The sequence below is a fragment of the Microtus ochrogaster genome, linkage group LG3 (genome assembly GCF_000317375.1).
Source record: "Microtus ochrogaster isolate Prairie Vole_2 linkage group LG3, MicOch1.0, whole genome shotgun sequence".
NCBI classification, from domain to species: domain Eukaryota; kingdom Metazoa; phylum Chordata; class Mammalia; order Rodentia; family Cricetidae; genus Microtus; species Microtus ochrogaster.
In genome coordinates this window covers 1,041,911-1,059,790 of record NC_022029.1, presented here as the reverse complement: position 1 = coordinate 1,059,790, position 17,880 = coordinate 1,041,911, and the positions used below count along the sequence as shown (strand labels likewise).

The window sequence follows — 17,880 nt, the reverse complement described above, 5'->3', positions numbered from 1 at the left end:
GTGTAGCATTAAAGGTAGGAGACAAAGCTGTTAAATTACTGATTAACACAGGAGCAGCCCACTCAGTCCTTGAAGAGCTGCTCGAAGCACTGATGTCTCAATGGACAATCATCAAAGCAGCAAAAGGACTCTTTTCCCCTGGCTAACTTCTCAGATGATGGACTTCGGTAAGATACTTTGACTCACTCCTTCACTGTGCCAGACTGTTCCTATTCCCTGGTGGGAGAGATTTATTGAAAAATCTACAGGACACCATATCCTTTAGAGGGGGCTCTAACAAGGTCACACTTACACCAACAAGGCCACACCTCTTAATAGTGTCACTCCCTATGACTAAGCATTCAAACACATAAATCTATGGGGCCATTCCTATTCAAACCAATACACACTTCTAAAGGCCAAGTAGACACAATATCAAGGTTTCACCCCATCTGAAATTATGTTTGGGAGCCACCATAAGCTAAGAGATGTTCATAAGACCAAATTACTTTTATTTTATTGTTTTTTTTTTCAAGACAGGGTTTCTCTGTGGCTTTGGAGCCTGTCCTGGAACTAGCTCTATAGACCAGGCTGGTCTCGAACTCACAGAGATCCACCTGCCTCTGCCTCCCGAGTGCTGGGATTAAAGGCATGCACCACCATCGCCCGGCAAGACCAAATTACTAATGAGGTCCTTCTCAAGTCCTTACAGACCCTGCATCAAGCCCAGAGGCCTATTCCTCAGACAGTTTAAGGGGCTGCGTTCTTGCCTGTGTCTGAACCTGCCCACAAGTTCCAGTCTAGGGATCTTACGTGTATAAAGAGGATCCCAACCTAGCATTTGAAGCCAACATAGAAAGACCCATACCCTGTGATCCCCATGATCATATTTCCAAGAAAAGGAAACCCAAGACAAAGAAAGGTTTGGTCAAGGTCACAACGAGTAAACTCTCAGGGGATTGGAATAAATGGCAGACTTGCCACGGTCCACTCTTCCTCTGGTTGTTCATAATGATCAAAAATAGAAAACCTGTCAAGCTGATTCTAACAGTAACATTATCCTAAAGCTAATAAGGTAATTGAAGAAAATCTCAACAGGAGTCATAGAAGTTTAAAGAAAATGTCCCGAGAATGCTGTTAGCAAAGACCTCTCGAAGACAGCTGCACATCATTGTGGCAATTCCGTAGGATTTTAGACATAATTAGCTCCCATATGCAGACCTCAGGGTCTTCCATCAGTAACATAGATAGATAACGATGACACCTAGAGGAAAAGAATCCCTGGTCCAGTTGTCTAACTGTCTATAAATGCCTAATCTCTGAACCCAGTAAGACAGTTACAAGGGTTCTGACCATGTGGTCTGGGTTTCTGTTCTGATGAGCATGTGGGATTTTAATTTTCAAAGGGAAGTGAGAGAAAAATAGGGGGTTTTCTGATAATACAATCTGACTCCAGAACTTTCCCCCAAACAAACAAAACCCAAACAATTTTCACAGTGACTTGTTAAGGAAAAAAAATGGATTAAGAGGAAATGAGCCAAAAAGCAAGTGGGGACAGTGAAGAAACCTCAGGCAAAATTGACTTAATTTTTCAGAGGGGAGCAGAAAATTCAATATTCAATATTTAAGTAAAAGACACAGATTTTAGTGTTATTTAATATAGTATCTCACTATATATACTTTATATACAATGTCATAATATATAATATAGATATTCTGATAGGAGACCATAGAGGCAACCTAGTGATGGAAAATACAGGATCTTCTGGAAGAAGAATAAATGGATAAAGTCCATCTTCATAAGACCTTCAAGCTGCTCTTTGGAATTTGATGGTCATGGTGATGGTTTTGAATGGGAACTCTCCCCCATAGACTCCTGTATTTGAATGCTGGGTCCCCATTTGAGAAGGTTATCAAGCCTTCAGAAAATAGAGCCTTTCTGGAGGAAGTCTATCACCAAGGACAGCATGGAGGGCTTGCAGCCTGCCCCTACTTCTTGCTCTTTCTCTCTGCTTCATGTGTGAGGATGAAATGGGTTCAACCAGCTTTCTACTCTTGCCATTATGAAACCACAGGCCAAAATGAATCCGTTCCTCCCGTGTTGGTTTTGGTGGGGGTATTTTTCCCACAGCAACAGAAAAGTAACTAATAAGAAAACTATGGACTTTTCACAAGAATGCCTTGAGCAACTTAACCTAGCTCTGCAAATAGTCTAGTAACTGGAAACTTGTATTCTCTTCTGCAAATGAGTTTTATGATTCTGACTGCAATAATGCAGACAATAAGTCAGAAGATGGGAAGAGACTCCTTCCAGACTGACACTATAGAACAGCGATATTGTGGTTTCTTCTTCACTAATAGGACAGCTCCATCCTATCTTCCTCAGTGCTATCATTCCCGTTAAATGCCTATCAGTTAGTTAAATACAGATTAAGAATGGTAATCATGAAAATTGGACACGGTGGCACATGCCTTTAATTCCAGCAGTCAGGAGGCAGAGACAGGTGGGTCTCTATGAGTTTGAGGCCAGCCTGGTCTACACAGTGAGTTCCAGGAAAGCCAGAGTTACATAGAGAAACCTTGTCTCAAAAAAAATTAAATAACAGTAATACTGTGTACTGCCTTCTCTACAATGTGCCAAATACCATTCTAAGTATTTGCCATGTTTTAACCATCTGGTCCTCACAACAAGTTGGAATCGGGGTGTGTGCAGTGGTGCAGAAGTGCACAGCTAGCTCCTTCACATATTGTGAGTGGCTTACTGAACACCAATCCTTCCTTCAGTACCAGTAAAAATGTGCACGGTTGTTAAGAGCTACTTATTCTTCAGCACTGAACGGTGAGTTCCAGGCACTGAGCTCGGTAGTACATGGCATCTGCACACAAGATACTCTATTGCTTGGCTGAGAAGCCTGCGGAGTCACTGGGAAACAACTGTTATCATGTAAGATGCCAGAGGACCTCTAATGCAGGACGATTCCATAGTACACACACTCCTTTCGTTCTTAAGCAAATAGCTCAAATGGTTGCAACTTTCACTGTAATTCACCAAGTGTTAGCACTAATATTAAATGAATCTTGCATTCGGAAAATCAATGTGTGCCTTTGCAGTAGTTTCTCTGCATTAGCGGTCTTGCATTGTGATGAAAACGGGAAAAATAAAAATGATGTGTGTTTTTCTTAAAGCCAAATTTATTACAGTTTTAAATCTTGAGTTTTGTTTTTAAGCAAACGCTAACCTCTAAAATGGTGTGAGAGCAGTTTTTAATTTAAAAATGTTAATAGATAAGATGTAAAGGTGACAATTGTACTTTCCAGACAATGTTTCACAATTTAACTCACTGGGGATATCTAGAAGTCCTGGACGCACTGATGTATAACCAGATGGACAGAATTCTAAGAAGGCAATGGAGTTTTGTTCTTCAAGGATAGTCATCTTGCACAAATGGCAAGACTATGCCTTTCTTTATAAGAATGGCTTTGTATATTCAGATTATTCTTTCCAGAGGAAAGAAATGCATAAAGTGGATTTACAAACTCAATCTTTGTGTAAATAACTTTATTACACAGAGATGATTCTAAAATCAATATCCACTCAATTTGATTATAAGTGACACTATAGCCAGGATGGAAACGTGTAAGATAATACTGTCATTTTCTCCCTTAAATCAGTATGCTGTTTGAAATTTCAGGGAAGTGCATCAGTTTTTAAAAACCAGCTTCCTAGGAGGTTGGAGCAATGGCTCAATGAAGACACTGGCTGCTTTTGCAGAGGATCAGGGTTTGATTCCCAGTACCCACGTGGTGCCCCACAATCATCTGTCACTTCAGTTCCAGGGCATCTGATGCCCTCTTCTTGCCTACAAGAACACTAGAAGCACACATAGTGCACACATATTCATGTTGAGACAACACTCAAAGACAAAAAATAAATATTTAAAAACTCAACTTATAGAGACATAACTCTTACATACAATTAGTCCCACACATTTGAAACAGCATGAAAGCTTCTGATAGAGCTATAAGATATTTTCGCCACTGGCGAAAGCCCCTTTGCTCTTCCTTGCAGGCCATTCCCATCCACTTTCTACCCCAGGAGCTATCGACTCAACCACTATACCTGCAGGTGGATCCTCTCTGTCACAGAATTTCATACAATTAGAATCCCACACGGTGTGCTTCTTTTGTGCCAAGCTCATTGCATTCAATACAACATGTGCTTCAAACCTGACATTGATTTGCAGTTGGTTTTCTCTCTGAGCAGTTATGTGAGGGTGAGTATATCCTATCTTATCTTTTCCCTCTTGATAGACATAAGGTTTGGTGAGACTTTCTGGCTATTCTAAGTAAAGCTCCTTCCAATATTAGTGGACTTAAACCTTTATTAGGAATTATTTCCAATTCCCCTGAAGAAATCTCTCAGAACGGAATAGAAGCATCGCCTTAAGTTTGGGATTAACTTTCTAAAAGCTCAGGTTGGCCAGCCATGTGGTACTATACTGTGCTCACAAAATGCACAAAAGATCCATTTATATGGCGTCTACAGCAACCTTCGGTCCTAGTTTGGTGTCTGAACTTCTCATTACATCAGGTGTAAAGTGGCATCTCCTTGTGGCTTTGTTTCCATTTCCCTCAGTAAATTGCTAATGGTCAATTGAAGTGTCATCCCTCTGAAGGTATCTTTTGTGCAGAGCGATTGTCTTCTTAAGTTCAAAGTGTCATTTATGTAGTCTCCCTATAAGAACCTTTGCCACAGAAAGATTTTGAGTTAACTTTTCAAACTTGGCACACACAGAGATGAATTTCACTACGGCACTTTCGTGCATATATGCCAACACTTTGTCCTCGCTCATCCCTTCCCCCCCTGCCCTCTCCTCACCCCTGTCCCCTCACCTGGTCCACTTCCTTTCTTCAAACAGTCTTCCCTCTGCTTTCATGTCCTATGCATTGCATTGTAAGGACTCTTTAAAAACTGCTTCCTTCTTGGTGTGACTTGGCCTTTTCCCAGGCTTGACGAATGCTTAGAAGAACAGGAGGTTTAACTCTGATGAATTTGCCAATTTCACTTCAAGCTGTGCTTTGGGGGGACTTGCTAGCGAATCTGCATCTATCTTCAAGGATATAAAGATTTTTCTCGTGTGTTATTCTTCTAGAAATTTAGATTTTACATTTAGGTGTTACGGCAGGGGTTGAAGTTTACTTACAGTTTTTCCAGTATGACTTATTGATAAGATCAGTCTTTCTCACTGGCTTTGGTATTATCTGTGTTTATGTGTTTCTCTGTGTTAAAGGATGTGTGCATATGTGTACGCATATTAGGCCAGAGGCTGACCCCCGATGTCTTCCTACTTTTCGCTGTTATTTTTTAAGACAGTGCAGTGATTTGAATGCGTATAGTCCCCCAAAAGACTCAGAGGTTTGAATGCTGGTACTAGTTGCTGGTATTGTTTCTGCTAATTTAGGAGGTATGGCCTTGTTGAGGGACGCATATCCCCTGAGGCTTGAAGCCTCTTGCCATTCCCAGCACCCTGTGTCTGATTCCTTATTATGGTTAAGATGTGAGCTCTTAGTCTGTTCTTCCACCCTCTATGCCCATCTGCTTCCCTTCAGTAAAGGGGATGGGCTCTGATCCATTGGAACCCTAAGCTCAAATAAAACCTTTCTTCTTTTTTTCTTGATTTTTATTGAGCTCTACATTTTTCTCTGCTCCCCTCCCTACCTCTCCCATCCCCTTCAACCTTCTCCCAAGGTACCTATGATCCCAATTTACTCAGATCTTGTCTTTTTCTAGATCTATGTATGTCTCTCTTAGGGTCCTCATTGTTGTTGAGGTTCTCTGGGATTGTGATTTGTGGTCTGGTTTTCTTTGCTTTATGCTTAAAAACCATTTATGAGTGAGTAAATGTGATACTTGACTTTCTGTGACTGGGTTACCTCACTGAAAATGATGTTTTCTAGCTCCATCCATTTGCCTGTGAAATTCAAAATGTCGATATTTTTTTCTGCTGTGCAGTACTCTCTTGTGTAAATGTACCACATTTTACTTATCCATTCTTTGGTCGAGGGGCATTTAGGTTGTTTACAGGTTCTGCCTATGACAAACAATGCTGCTATGAACATAGTTGAGCACATGACCTTGTGGCATGATTGAACATCCTTTGGAAAACCCTTCTTCTATAAATTGTCTTAGTCATGGTGTTTCATCACATCAACAGAAAAGTACCTAACACAGACAGGCTCTTTCCCTGAGACCAGTGCACACTGATTTGTCAAGACTTGGTCAGTTAGCTCAGGGATCCTCCTGTCTCTTTCCCTTCACAAGCAAGCAATTTACTGGCTGAGCCATCTTCTCACCTTTCTCTCTAGTATCATTTTTGAAATTCACTGGTCACCCATGTCTGAGTGCAGTTCTAGAACTCCTGTTCTGTTCTATTGGTCTAGAAGCCTGTCCTTATAGTTTGTCTTAGTAAGTCCTGAAGTCAAGTGGGCAAGTCCTCACACACTCTAAATTGCTGTCACTACTCCAGCTTCTTTAAATTCTCACATGATTTTAAAATTAATGTATTTGTTGCTCTTAAAAAATATTTCCTGGAATTTTGATACTGTAGTAGAGATAGAAATCATCTTGGAAAAAAAATACACATTTTAATGTTGAGAATTTATCACATAAATGTGGATGGAACACCATTTATTCAGACTTTCGATTTTTTAGCAGTTTTTTTGTTTTGTTTTGTTATGTTTTTTGTTTTGTTTTGTTTTGTTTTTCGAGACAGGGTTTTTCTGCGTAACAATCCTAGCTGTTCTGGAACTAGCTCTTGTAGACCAGGCTGGCCTCAAACTCACAGAGATCTGTCTGCTTCTGCCTCCTAAGTGCTGGGATTAAACGTGAGCACTACCATTACCCAGCTTAATATTTTGTAATTCTCTGAATAGTTATGTATGTTTTATATTAATTTTTGCATATTATTATTTTCTGTATGTTTCCTAAATTCAATTATTAGTTCTTGTAAGAATTCACCTTGATTATTTGTATCCTTGATATTGTATAAATATTTCTACTTAAATAATAGTTTTACTTCTTCCTTTATAATCCTTGTGTCTTTACTTTTTTTTACTTATTTTGTTTCCCATTCATAATCTTGTGCACATATTTGGTAGACGGGAAGAATATCTCCTCTTGCTTTGCTCTGAGTTTTAGGAGAAAAAAATCTAGTTTTTTAAACCATTAGCTATACATTTATTGTAGATACTATTTATCATAAAGATTTTGTTTATTCTTTATCTGAGACATTTTGTGATGAATAAGTGTTAAATTTTGCCAATTTTATTCTTCATCTATTGCAAATGAAAGTATATTCTATTCTCTGAGGAACATTGTAAGGTCTTCATTCAACAATCAAACAAAACAAAGGAGAAAAAAAAAGAAAAAGGGGAAAATAGTTTTTCCATTCATTCTACAGTAGAGTTTTATATTGACCCTCCTGACCTTACTTCACTAACCTCAAAAATACAAGACTAGTTTTTTCAAAGCTCTCTTCCCGCTGTGTGCATGTATGATATTTTCTATAGGCAAAATTGAGATAACATTTATCAAAAATTTTTAGGTCTATATTAATTATATAATTACAAGTATTAAGAGAGTCTATAATTCTTGTATCTTTTTTCTTGTTTTGATAATGATTATTCTGAGATTTGAAGGATCCCCCCTCCACACACACCTTTCCTTCTACTTCCTGGAGTGACTGACTGAGAAACCTTTCAGGACTTAGGCTTCTCTTTGTGGAAAGTTCTAAGCATAAATTTAATTCACAAAGAAATATGTGGCTAATTAAGTTGTCTATCTTACTGGAGTCAGTTTTAACTTAAGAATTTTGGGGGAAATTTGCACACTTCACATATACAGCTAAATGTATTGTCATAAACATCTTTGCACACATTTCTCACATGCTACTAAATGTATTGGCATAAGCATAGTTTATATCAGATAATAATAGCACACTTACTTAATCGCATAATAATAATACTTAAATTATCTAAAATTTAGTGATTAAACCACTTTCTCGATATTGTCTTTTTTCTTGTTCAGTCTATCTAGGGCATTTTATCAAAATTAATCTTTGTAATTTTTTTTAGGGTCTGCACATTTTCTCCTTTATTAGTTTCAGCTCTTAAATGTATGGTTTCTGACCCTCTACTCTGGCACTAGTATGTTCTTCCTTCGCTAACTTCTTTGATGGAAATTTAATTCATTTAAATAATATCATTCTCTTTTTTTGTCATATGGCTATTTAATGGAACAATTGCCCTTTCAGTTCTGTCACTACTACATCAAATAAACATTTGATGAAATTGTTCCTATTACCATGAAATTCCAAAGTTTCCATTTATCTTGTAGTTTCTTCTTCATCTTCACAGTTGTGTGTGTACATGTTAAGTTTCTAACTATTGGGAATTACTTGATGTCATAAAAGGCTAATATTTTGAAATATTTATTTTAACCTTTAAAAAGGTCTATTTACTTTTATTTCACATGTGTGAATTTTTTCCTGTATGTGTGCCTGGTTCCAGCAGAGACCAGAAGAGGGCATCAGATCTCCTAAAACTGGAGTTACAGACACTATGCGGGCCTGGGAACCAACCTAAGAAAGTAGCCTGTGTTCTTAGCTGCTAAGTCAACTCTCTAGCTCCGCAGTTCACCAAGAAGTGTTCAAGTAAGGGTTGGATAGCCATCCACGGAGGACAGTGGGGAGGAGAGACTAAGAACTACCTGGGTGGATTGCTTGGGGACATCATCTTGATTTTGATGATTAGAGACTGCCTGACTAATCCTCCTAGGATTTTTTCTGCCCTCTGGATGGCATGTGCTTGGCCCAGTGCCACATTCTGTCTTGGCATGTAACCTGAGGTAGTCTTTCCTTTCTTTTCGTTTTTTCTTTTTTCTTTTTTTTCTTCTTATTTTTTTTCTTTTGCCATGAACTGAATGTCAGTGATGGGATGCCTGCTTTTGAGGGAAAATTATCTTAGTACATTCATTTAGGAAAAAACTCAATTGGCAGTCATTAAAAAGTATCAGGGATAATGTCAATATTTTGATGTCTTTTTCACAACTTTTGGGTTTATTTGTGAACAAATTTTTTTTCCCATTTTTTATGTGGCTAAATAAACCTTGGACAGCACTGACAGTCCTTTCCAACTAGAAAAGTCTATTACAGCCTCCAAATCAAGAAACCTAAGCCCAGAACCCTTGGTTTAAGAATGCTGAGAAATTTTTTAAGTCAACAAATAAGTAGCGAGTAAGTTTTCTGTTGAAAAGAATTAAGACTTAAAAATCAATGCTCTTACTGAAACATCCTAAGAGACAACTCAGGTCCTAATGTTAGGTATTTTACTGTGCAGATATGAAGAAATGCTTGAAGAGGCACTCAACGCAAAGAACGGCACAAAATACAGAGGGAGAGAAAAGAAGACCACAAGATGCAGGGGAAGGAGAGTGAGGATGAGAAACAGGCAGAGAGCGCAGTGAAATCCGTCCGCACTTCCTGTGGTTATGCCTGAGAGCGCAGTGAAATCCGTCCGCACTTCCTGTGGTTATGCCGGAGAGCGCAGTGAAATCCGTCCGCACTTCCTGTGGTTATGCCGGGGAATACACTGGTGTCCTCATGGGTGCGTCACAGAAGTTATTGTTCCGCTTCTTTTGATACTTGTTAACTACACACACATTGGTTCCTATGGGGAACAACCCATAATAAAGGGAGAAACCGCAGAAGGTTAAAGGGGTAGGGGGCTCAGAAAAATCAGCACTCGGCAGAACAATGCCAGTGAATGCATGGAGTCACATCCAAAAAGACTGAAAAGGATAAAGTGGTTCTCTTTACTCCACAGTCTAAGCAGAACACTCAAATTTTAGGGACATGAATATCACTAGTGTATTTTAAAGACATTTTTATTGATTCTCTAAGAATTTCATCACTATAGCTTGGTCATATTCATGTCCAGCTCCCTCTGCTAACTTCCTCCAGATCTGTCCCCATCTACATCCCATTCCAAACGTCTTTTAAAAAATAACTCATCAATCCCAATTTGTACTTTCCATATAATCCTGGATTTGTGACCACCCACTGTAGTGTGGTTACCTACCAGGAGCCACGCCCTTAGAGAGAACAGACTCTGCCCACTATAGAAACCACACACAGTCCATAGCAGCTTAGTGAGGGGAGAGGATTCACGGTTCCTCTTCATTTTTCATGCAAGGATATTGAGTAGCATCCTCTTAAATGGGGCTTATGCAGACAACCACGGCTACTGTGAGTATATTAGTGGTCCTGCCAAGTTCAGAAAACATTGTTTCAACCTGATTTTTCCTGATCAGTGGCTCTTGCAATCTTTCTACCTTGTTCTCAACAACGACCACTGAGCCTTGGAGAGGAGGTGTTAGCTAGATGTCCCATTTGTGACTGAGCGCTCCACTGATCTTTATTCTCTGCATTTTGACCAGTTGTGAGCCTCTGTGTTAATCATGATCCTCAGTGGAACAAGGGGAAAGGTAATGGTAGAAGCCTTTCCACGAGAGAGAGAGAGAGAGAGAGAGAGAGAGAGAGAGAGAGAGAGAGAGAGAGAGAGAATATAAGGAACACCTGCAAGAGATATTTAAAAGATCTATTCCTGCAGACATGTAAAGCACACACATTGCTGTTGCATGAAACAGACCAACAGAAACCATTCATACATATATTCAAGGTAGCTTAAAAATATTTTATATTCTGAGAAATTGTGAGTGCCTTGCTCATGAAAATAAGTCTTTAAAGTTGGCAGGGAAAAAAGAGTCCTCACAGATACTGGGTTTGAAGCCAGAGAAGTTGAGGTGACTTAGCAGCTACCACAGGAAAACTTGGCACAGCCAGGGGCTGAAATCTCCCCCCAACCTGAAAAGATTCTTAACTGTGCATAAAAGGGAATCTGAAAACTGCCTGTGAGCTTATGCTTAGGCCTAACAGAGCCTCTTCATCAGCATTCCAAACCAGGCCCCAGGAAGCTAGGGAAGGAATCTGGCAAGCAGAGAAAAACAGGTGGATTTCTTCCCTTCAGACCTAAGCTGATGATTTCAATCTATATATCCTAATGTCTCTCCAGTGTTCTGACCACCTTCCTTCTCTTTAAGGACGCTTCTGCAGGGAATTAACACAAGTAACTTCTCGTCTGATTAAACACATCTGCTGCAAAATAGCAGGTGCCTTCCGAGCACAACGTTATTATCAGAAATCCTAAAAGGAATCTTATAAAGGCTTTGACGCCCTGGTGAGTTAAAACATATATTTTCTTAGATTTTACAACAACCAAACTGAAAATCTGGTTACAATTCAATGTCCTGGAAACAAAGGCATAAGAAAAATATTAGTATACTGGAATTGCTCATAACAGTATAAATACAAAAGCGTTTTAAGGTTACATGTAAATTTCAAACGGGTTAAAATCAAGGTGGGCGTGGTGGCCCACTCCCGTAGTTCTAGCAGTCAGAGACTGAGGGGGAAAGGATGCTAGAAGCGTAAGGACAGGTAGTCCCTAAGCAAGTTCCTGACAAGGTCGGGCCACCTAAGAATTTTATTTGATTCATGACTGAGGAAACAGATAAGGAGCAATAATTAGCTCAAAAAGAACCCAGCAGCAGACACAGATACAAGTTAGGATGGCTCAGATCAATGGGCAGATCCAAGGCCAAGATCACTTCTCCACAGAAGCTGAGGAGTCAGCAAACCTCTGTGGGCATAATTTGCACGCAAATAGATAAAAATTTGTTCTACCCAAGTCCTGGCTTTTTTTACAAGGCCTTCCATACAGAACCCTAAAAATTCCATCTATTCTCTCCTATGTGTACATCTATGACGAAGCTGAGCCTAGAAACTGGGCACAGAAGAGTAAGCAAAGAAACTTTACGGTACAATAAAAGTTAGGTGAATGCAAGCCTTACAAAACGCAGAAGTTCCGCTAAATAGTTTCAGCTGCTGTTAATCATCAATAATTATATTCTATTAGTAATTAAAATTAGTATTTAAGGCAGAAGTGCATACAAAAGTGGGAGGTTAGTGTACTATTAGTTATCTACAACTCAGACGTGAAAAAACAGCTCCTTCCATTCAGAATTAGCTAACACAAAATGGTGTGACAGTGTTTTCAGGACCCCCACAACCCGCATGGATCCCCCATTACCTAATTTCCTTGTTTCTCAAACCCACCGAGAGCCAAGTGCACCATGAACACTTGCTAAATGAATGCCTGCCCACTGCTTGTCAGCATTAAGTTTGGCCCTTCCCACACACCATCCCATTTAATCTTCCCGATGACCCTTTAAGTTAAACGTCACTCTCATGCTACTGAGGGAGACTAGCTTGTGCGACATCAAGCAGCTGCTTACTGTGTCTTAAAAATTGGGGTGAAGAACATCAAGAGTAATTTGACTGAGGAAACCTGCCTACTGCTTCTCCCCTTCTCTCCATTTAATGGGTGCTCATTTTACCACCATTGAACTGGCTGCCTCGAAATCAAGAGGCGCTTATGTTACATGTTACACTGACTGACAGAACATGTTCCCTTTGTGAGCAAGAACCTCTTGATCCTTGTTTTAAAGAAAAACAAATGAACAGCATCCCTAGGCAGACAGGTAAATAATCTTGCTCATAGCCTTTCAGAGGAGCACAGGGTATGTGCCAGCCCAAACTATTTTGTTTCCCCTCTGGGCGCTACTCTTCCAGTGTTCAGGATAATAGAGCTGGATGAATACAACATGGTTTATATGTGTGGCCTGCTTTCTTGGAAGCCAGGACAGCACATGGGAAAACTGCAGCACTCCATGTTTATTGTATGTGTCCTGTGATGTGGTCACCTTTCTCAGCAGCACCGCGAGAGAGGTACTGGAACTATCTCTCTCATTTAAACGTGAAGCAACCTTCAGTGCATGGAGCTACGGTAGGGCTGCATTTCTGGGCTTCCGTCTGTTTCTGACAGCAGCTCCTGCCATTTCTCCAAGTTACTCTACGGGTTGCACAAGCTATTGAGACTTTCCATGACATTATATTTTAATTGCTTTTTGCTGTTGTTTTGTTTTGAGACCGGGTCTCATGTGTCCTGGGCTAGCCTGTAACTCACTAGATAGTTGAGGATAACATCGAACACCTGATTTTCCTGTTTCTACCTCCCACGTGGGGAGATTACCAGTGTATACCACCACAGTTGCTTTATGTGGTGCTGGGACCAAACCCAGGGCTTTGTGAAGGACAAGCTAGGCACTCTACCAATTTAGCTATGCTCTTAGCCTCATTTTTATTTTGAATGAACTTCTCTTCCTCGGTTATCGTCACAGACTCTGAGGGTACTGGAGTTCCCAAAGCATCGAATGTCAGGTGACCAGCTACTGCAGAGCGGTATAAATTCTGGAAGCTAGTTTCTGGTCACACAGGATTTGGGATGATTTAGGTGCTACACATTCATTTGAAGAGGAGCTAAGGTCAGAGAACAAGGGAAGGGATTGGTGTTCTGTGGCTTTCAACAGGTGAATGTCAAAAAGATGTGGGCCAAATGTTAGCCTGAAATCATTCTCTCTGTTCCCCAAGTCCCCAAATAATTCTCTGCTTTCTTTGCCTGCCAGAAATAGGTTGATCTTAGAAGAAAGTCTGGGGATTTTTATTTACACAATTCCAGATAAGGCTTGAAATAAGTAAGAGCATAGTCTTAGAGGTAGAAGGGTTGGCTTAGTGGCTTACCTATAATATTTAACTTAATTTTCACAACTCTGTGATGTTTTAAGTACTGTCTTTATTTTGGAGACAAAGAAGTGAGGTTGAATAGCTTGCCAGAGTAAGCAGTTTATCTTGCGCTCAGACCCGTGTCGTGGCTTTACAGACACCACAGGTGTTTTGAGGAGACCAAAGATTCAGTCTAGAGCCGTGTGACAACTCCACAACACACACCTCATGCCCCTTCCTTTATTTCAGGTCACGTAGCCACCACCTTGTTATTTCCCACACTCTGAAGTTGTTCGCTCTGAGGGTACTGTTTGTCCTTTCTATATAAGCCTTTACAAGACTCACCTGTCTCTGGAGGGCAAACCATAATTCCTGATACCACTCGGTGAAAAGGCTTTGTCTCTACTCCATCAGGCAGGAATTAAAGGACGATTAAAGGATGATAAGCAGCCGTTATCTGATGGAGATAACGGCTATCTGCTAGGCAGAGTTACTGATGGACTGATCACTCTTGGAGTAGATCAACAGACCCTCTGTGGGCTTTCCTTGTGCAGACACTTTAAGCCAAGGGACTAGAATGTGAAATCTAAACACTTCGAGGCTATGCTTCCTCACTACCTTTAGAGTTCTAGGGATTTCATTCCAAAGGGCCATCAGCAGTATCTGGGGTGGGGGTCGGGTACAGAAAATGAACTTTTTTGAGTCAGAAATGCACTATTTTGTCAAATCAGATTGAACTATATATACTTGGGCATGTTTATTGTGTAATTTCCTATTACTTACATAGCAAGACTAAAATTACTCAGTTGAACATTTAAAAAAATCTTGATAACCCTCCTTACTGAATGAAGCATGTAAGTCAGCCATGGAGCGAGCGGCTCTTGTGTGACACCCTCCTCTCCACCTGACATACCCCCTCCTTGTTTCCCTAGGGTTCAAGGACGCCATTGAATGTACTTTGAGAACTCTTGGGCAAATTTTATTTGGGGGAGGTGGAAGATCGGCTCCACACAGGAGAGATGCATGGGAAAACTGAACTTCAAGGGAAGTACGTTTTCCTTAATGGACCCTCCTCCAAAGTAATATAAGTGATCAGAATGAGAAAGGTGGACATTTGTCAAGGTAGAACAAGGACTTGGGGAAAAGGTTTGGTATATGGGTTGCTTGACTATCCCGAGGCAAGCGATTTGTTTTCCCACCAGGGGCTCAGTTTTCCATCAGAAGAAAGGAAGGTTCTAGACCAGACTCATGGATCTCAAGCATTTCTTCCCATAGTTCCTCAGGCCTGTCTTTCCATGCATGGCTGTGAAGGGGACATGTAGGAGAGCTGCCAATATACAGGCAGAATCTAGGCCCAGGTCAAGTTCAGATATGTTCCTCCTTACTCTAGGGGTGGGCACGAAGGTGGGGACAGCAATTTCTCACCCACGCCATTCCCTGCTTTTCTGAACCCAAACACTTCTTCCTTATTCTCTCAATGGAAGGCTTTAATATCCTCGATGGAAATGTTGTTTCCCTATGTGACTTCAATGTGTTCATCTCAGCGACAGCAGCAAACACAATTTCACTTCAGAAACTTAGACAACCTCTGGGCGGGAACAAAGTAGAGTGTACCTTGTTGCGGGAGGTCCTTCCGCTCCTCCAGCTTATAGCCGCTGAGATACCAGCCCATTGGGGCGTGGTCTCTCTCCCTTTAAAAAAGTGGCCACTTCCCTCTCCTCTCTCTCTTCACTTCCTGCTCCGCGGGAGACTAGACTCCCTTCCTGGTTGCGCAGAGGGCTGACGGTGATCTGTAAGCTTTTTCCCCTTTAAATAAATACCACCCTATTAATCATAATTCCAAACTGCTGTGGCATTGTTTGTGACTTACGCCTTCAGTACCTCACAGCTATATGATTGACAGGATAGGACTGGTTTGGCAGGGAAAGTGACTTTCTCCTATTGATTCTTCCACATCATTAGTTTCACATATGTCAGCAAAGTCAATACGCTTGATTTAATGAGCAGAAAACAAGGAGATTCTCCCACAGACAGAGTCTTCATCTTCACAAAATCCCCACACTCATCCTAAAATGATGTTGATTAGACAGACTTTTCTTCTTTTCATTAGGACGGATGCGTTCTCGTTTACTCTCGGATCAACCGCCCCCAACCCCACAAACTTGTGTTAGATACTCAAAATCTACTTTTCTCTATGAACCACCCGATTCGTTCAGTACCATGGCTCATGAGGCCTAGAGTTGATTGCCTGCTCTAGAGCCTCCTTCTATCAGGAAACTTCAGCAGGAAGCTACTGTTTTGCTGTATGGGCGCGGGAAAGTGGGGAGGGGAATGAGGAGAGTCTTTGGATACTGCAGACTTTACCAGTTATGTCATGTTGTTTGAATGACTCACTGTAGATCTGATACTGGTTTGGACAGTGCTTCTTCAGCCACTTGCAGACATCCTGCTGCGTCCACAGGGCCACTGGTTTTGACAGCTTCACCGTAGCTAACTGCGGAGAAAGAAGGAAAGGAGTGTCTGTCAATGTCGCCCCACGCCTGGAAAAGCACGAACGTTCAACATCCTAGTGTGCTTGGGAAAGGCAATAAGCCTAGATTCCCTGAAGAAAGATATGCAGCTCTTGTTTTCTCCTAACACACACACACACACACACACACACACACACACACACACACACACACATGAAAAGGCGCAAGAGAAAAAGGCAATGAAAATTTTACTCATCCTTGACTTATTATCTCTACTGGGAAAATTCCCTTGAAAGTAGAATTTTCTAAATATCATAACAACAAGATAATAGGGTTTCTATGCAGGTACTTAAGTGTTAGGGGTAAAATAGCCATCGTCAAGCACCCTTTTCTTTGCTGGAGGTGTCTATCTCTTCTCCCTGACAAGCCTGTTGCCAACTTCATCACTTGCCCCAGCAGGTGAGAATAATTATTTCAGGACTGAAGTGTTAGCGGACTCAGATGCCAGCATACTAAAAAGCGCTAGTCTGCCTGGGGGCTCTGGACTCAGGGTGGTCCCATGAAGCCAGGGAACATTAGTCATGGCACAGCGGGAAAGACAGAGTCAATTCTGTCCGCATGCGGGGAATCGTAATAAGATAATGGGAGTCCTTAGGCTTTATATAGAAGCTACCTGGTCAAGGCCTCTTATTGTTCACTGGATCTGTTCACTGAGCATAAGTAATAAAAAATTAAAATAAAAAATTTAAAAATTAAAAATTTTTTAAAAATTAAAATGAAAAGAAACCAGGATGTGAAAGGCATAGCCTTTGATAAATGATGGGTTGTAAATACATTTACTAATAAGGCTTGGCTCTGCCTTTCCCCTCATGGATCCCAAAAATTTAGGTTAGGCTAGCTGAAAGCTCTAGGTCAATGGTTTTATTTTTATCATTCTGAACCAGTCTTTGCCAAAAGAATAGGGCTGAAGCATCAAGAATCCTTTAAAATACTCTCATTGGTACAGATATCTAGGTATTATCTTATTTCATTACTCTTCCAACCTGTTAGATTAAGGCAAGGAGAAGGTCTTAAATTGGCAGGCGTGTGAATTATATCTTCCAAATACTTGTGAACATTTTATTTTTATTTTACAGAGAAAGACTTGCTTTAGTTTTAGAACATTCAACAAAAAGCAGTAGGTCTAGCCTGCAATTATTCTTTGTTTACTTGTTATTAACCATTATTTACGGCAAAGGAATTATGACACAACGTGCATTTTCTAGTTTGCAATTTGTAATTACCACCCTTCCCCGCCATGTTCCAAGTTTAAGAAAAAAACTGTATTAAGAGAAAATGGTACAGACAGACAGACAGTGAGATATTCACCAAGAAATGGGGAGAGAGGGAGTATGCAAATACTCGAGTAGCACTTTTTATTAATATGCTTCTAATAGAATGATTCCTTATGCCACCACATACAAAAGAATCACAAATAATGCTTTCCCTGTTTACTTCATTATGTGCGGTGGTTTAAATGCCAAAGGCTCCCTCCCATAGGCTCCTGTATTTGGATACTTGGCACAATTCTTTGGGATACTTCTTATCCCAAATAATTGTACCTTATTGGAGGTACGCCAGTGAGCTTGAGCCATTTCTACATTTCTAGTGCGCTCGCTCTCTCTCTCTCTCTCTCTCTCTCTCTCTCTCTCTCT

At 40.6% G+C, this 17,880-nt stretch overlaps 1 protein-coding gene across 2 annotated transcripts in view; it reads right to left on the bottom strand.

The window, feature by feature from the left end:
* Samd12 (sterile alpha motif domain containing 12) overlaps positions 1-17,880 on the bottom strand; it is a 377,093-nt gene that overhangs the window by 207,076 nt on the left and 152,137 nt on the right. The window contains exon 3 of one of the 2 annotated variants that reach the window (XM_013351260.2): positions 16,080-16,209. In XM_013351260.2, the coding sequence (XP_013206714.2) occupies positions 16,080-16,209 (130 nt within the window). The remainder of the gene's footprint in view (positions 1-16,079; positions 16,210-17,880) is intronic. The other variant, XM_026785912.1, reaches the window with a different exon arrangement.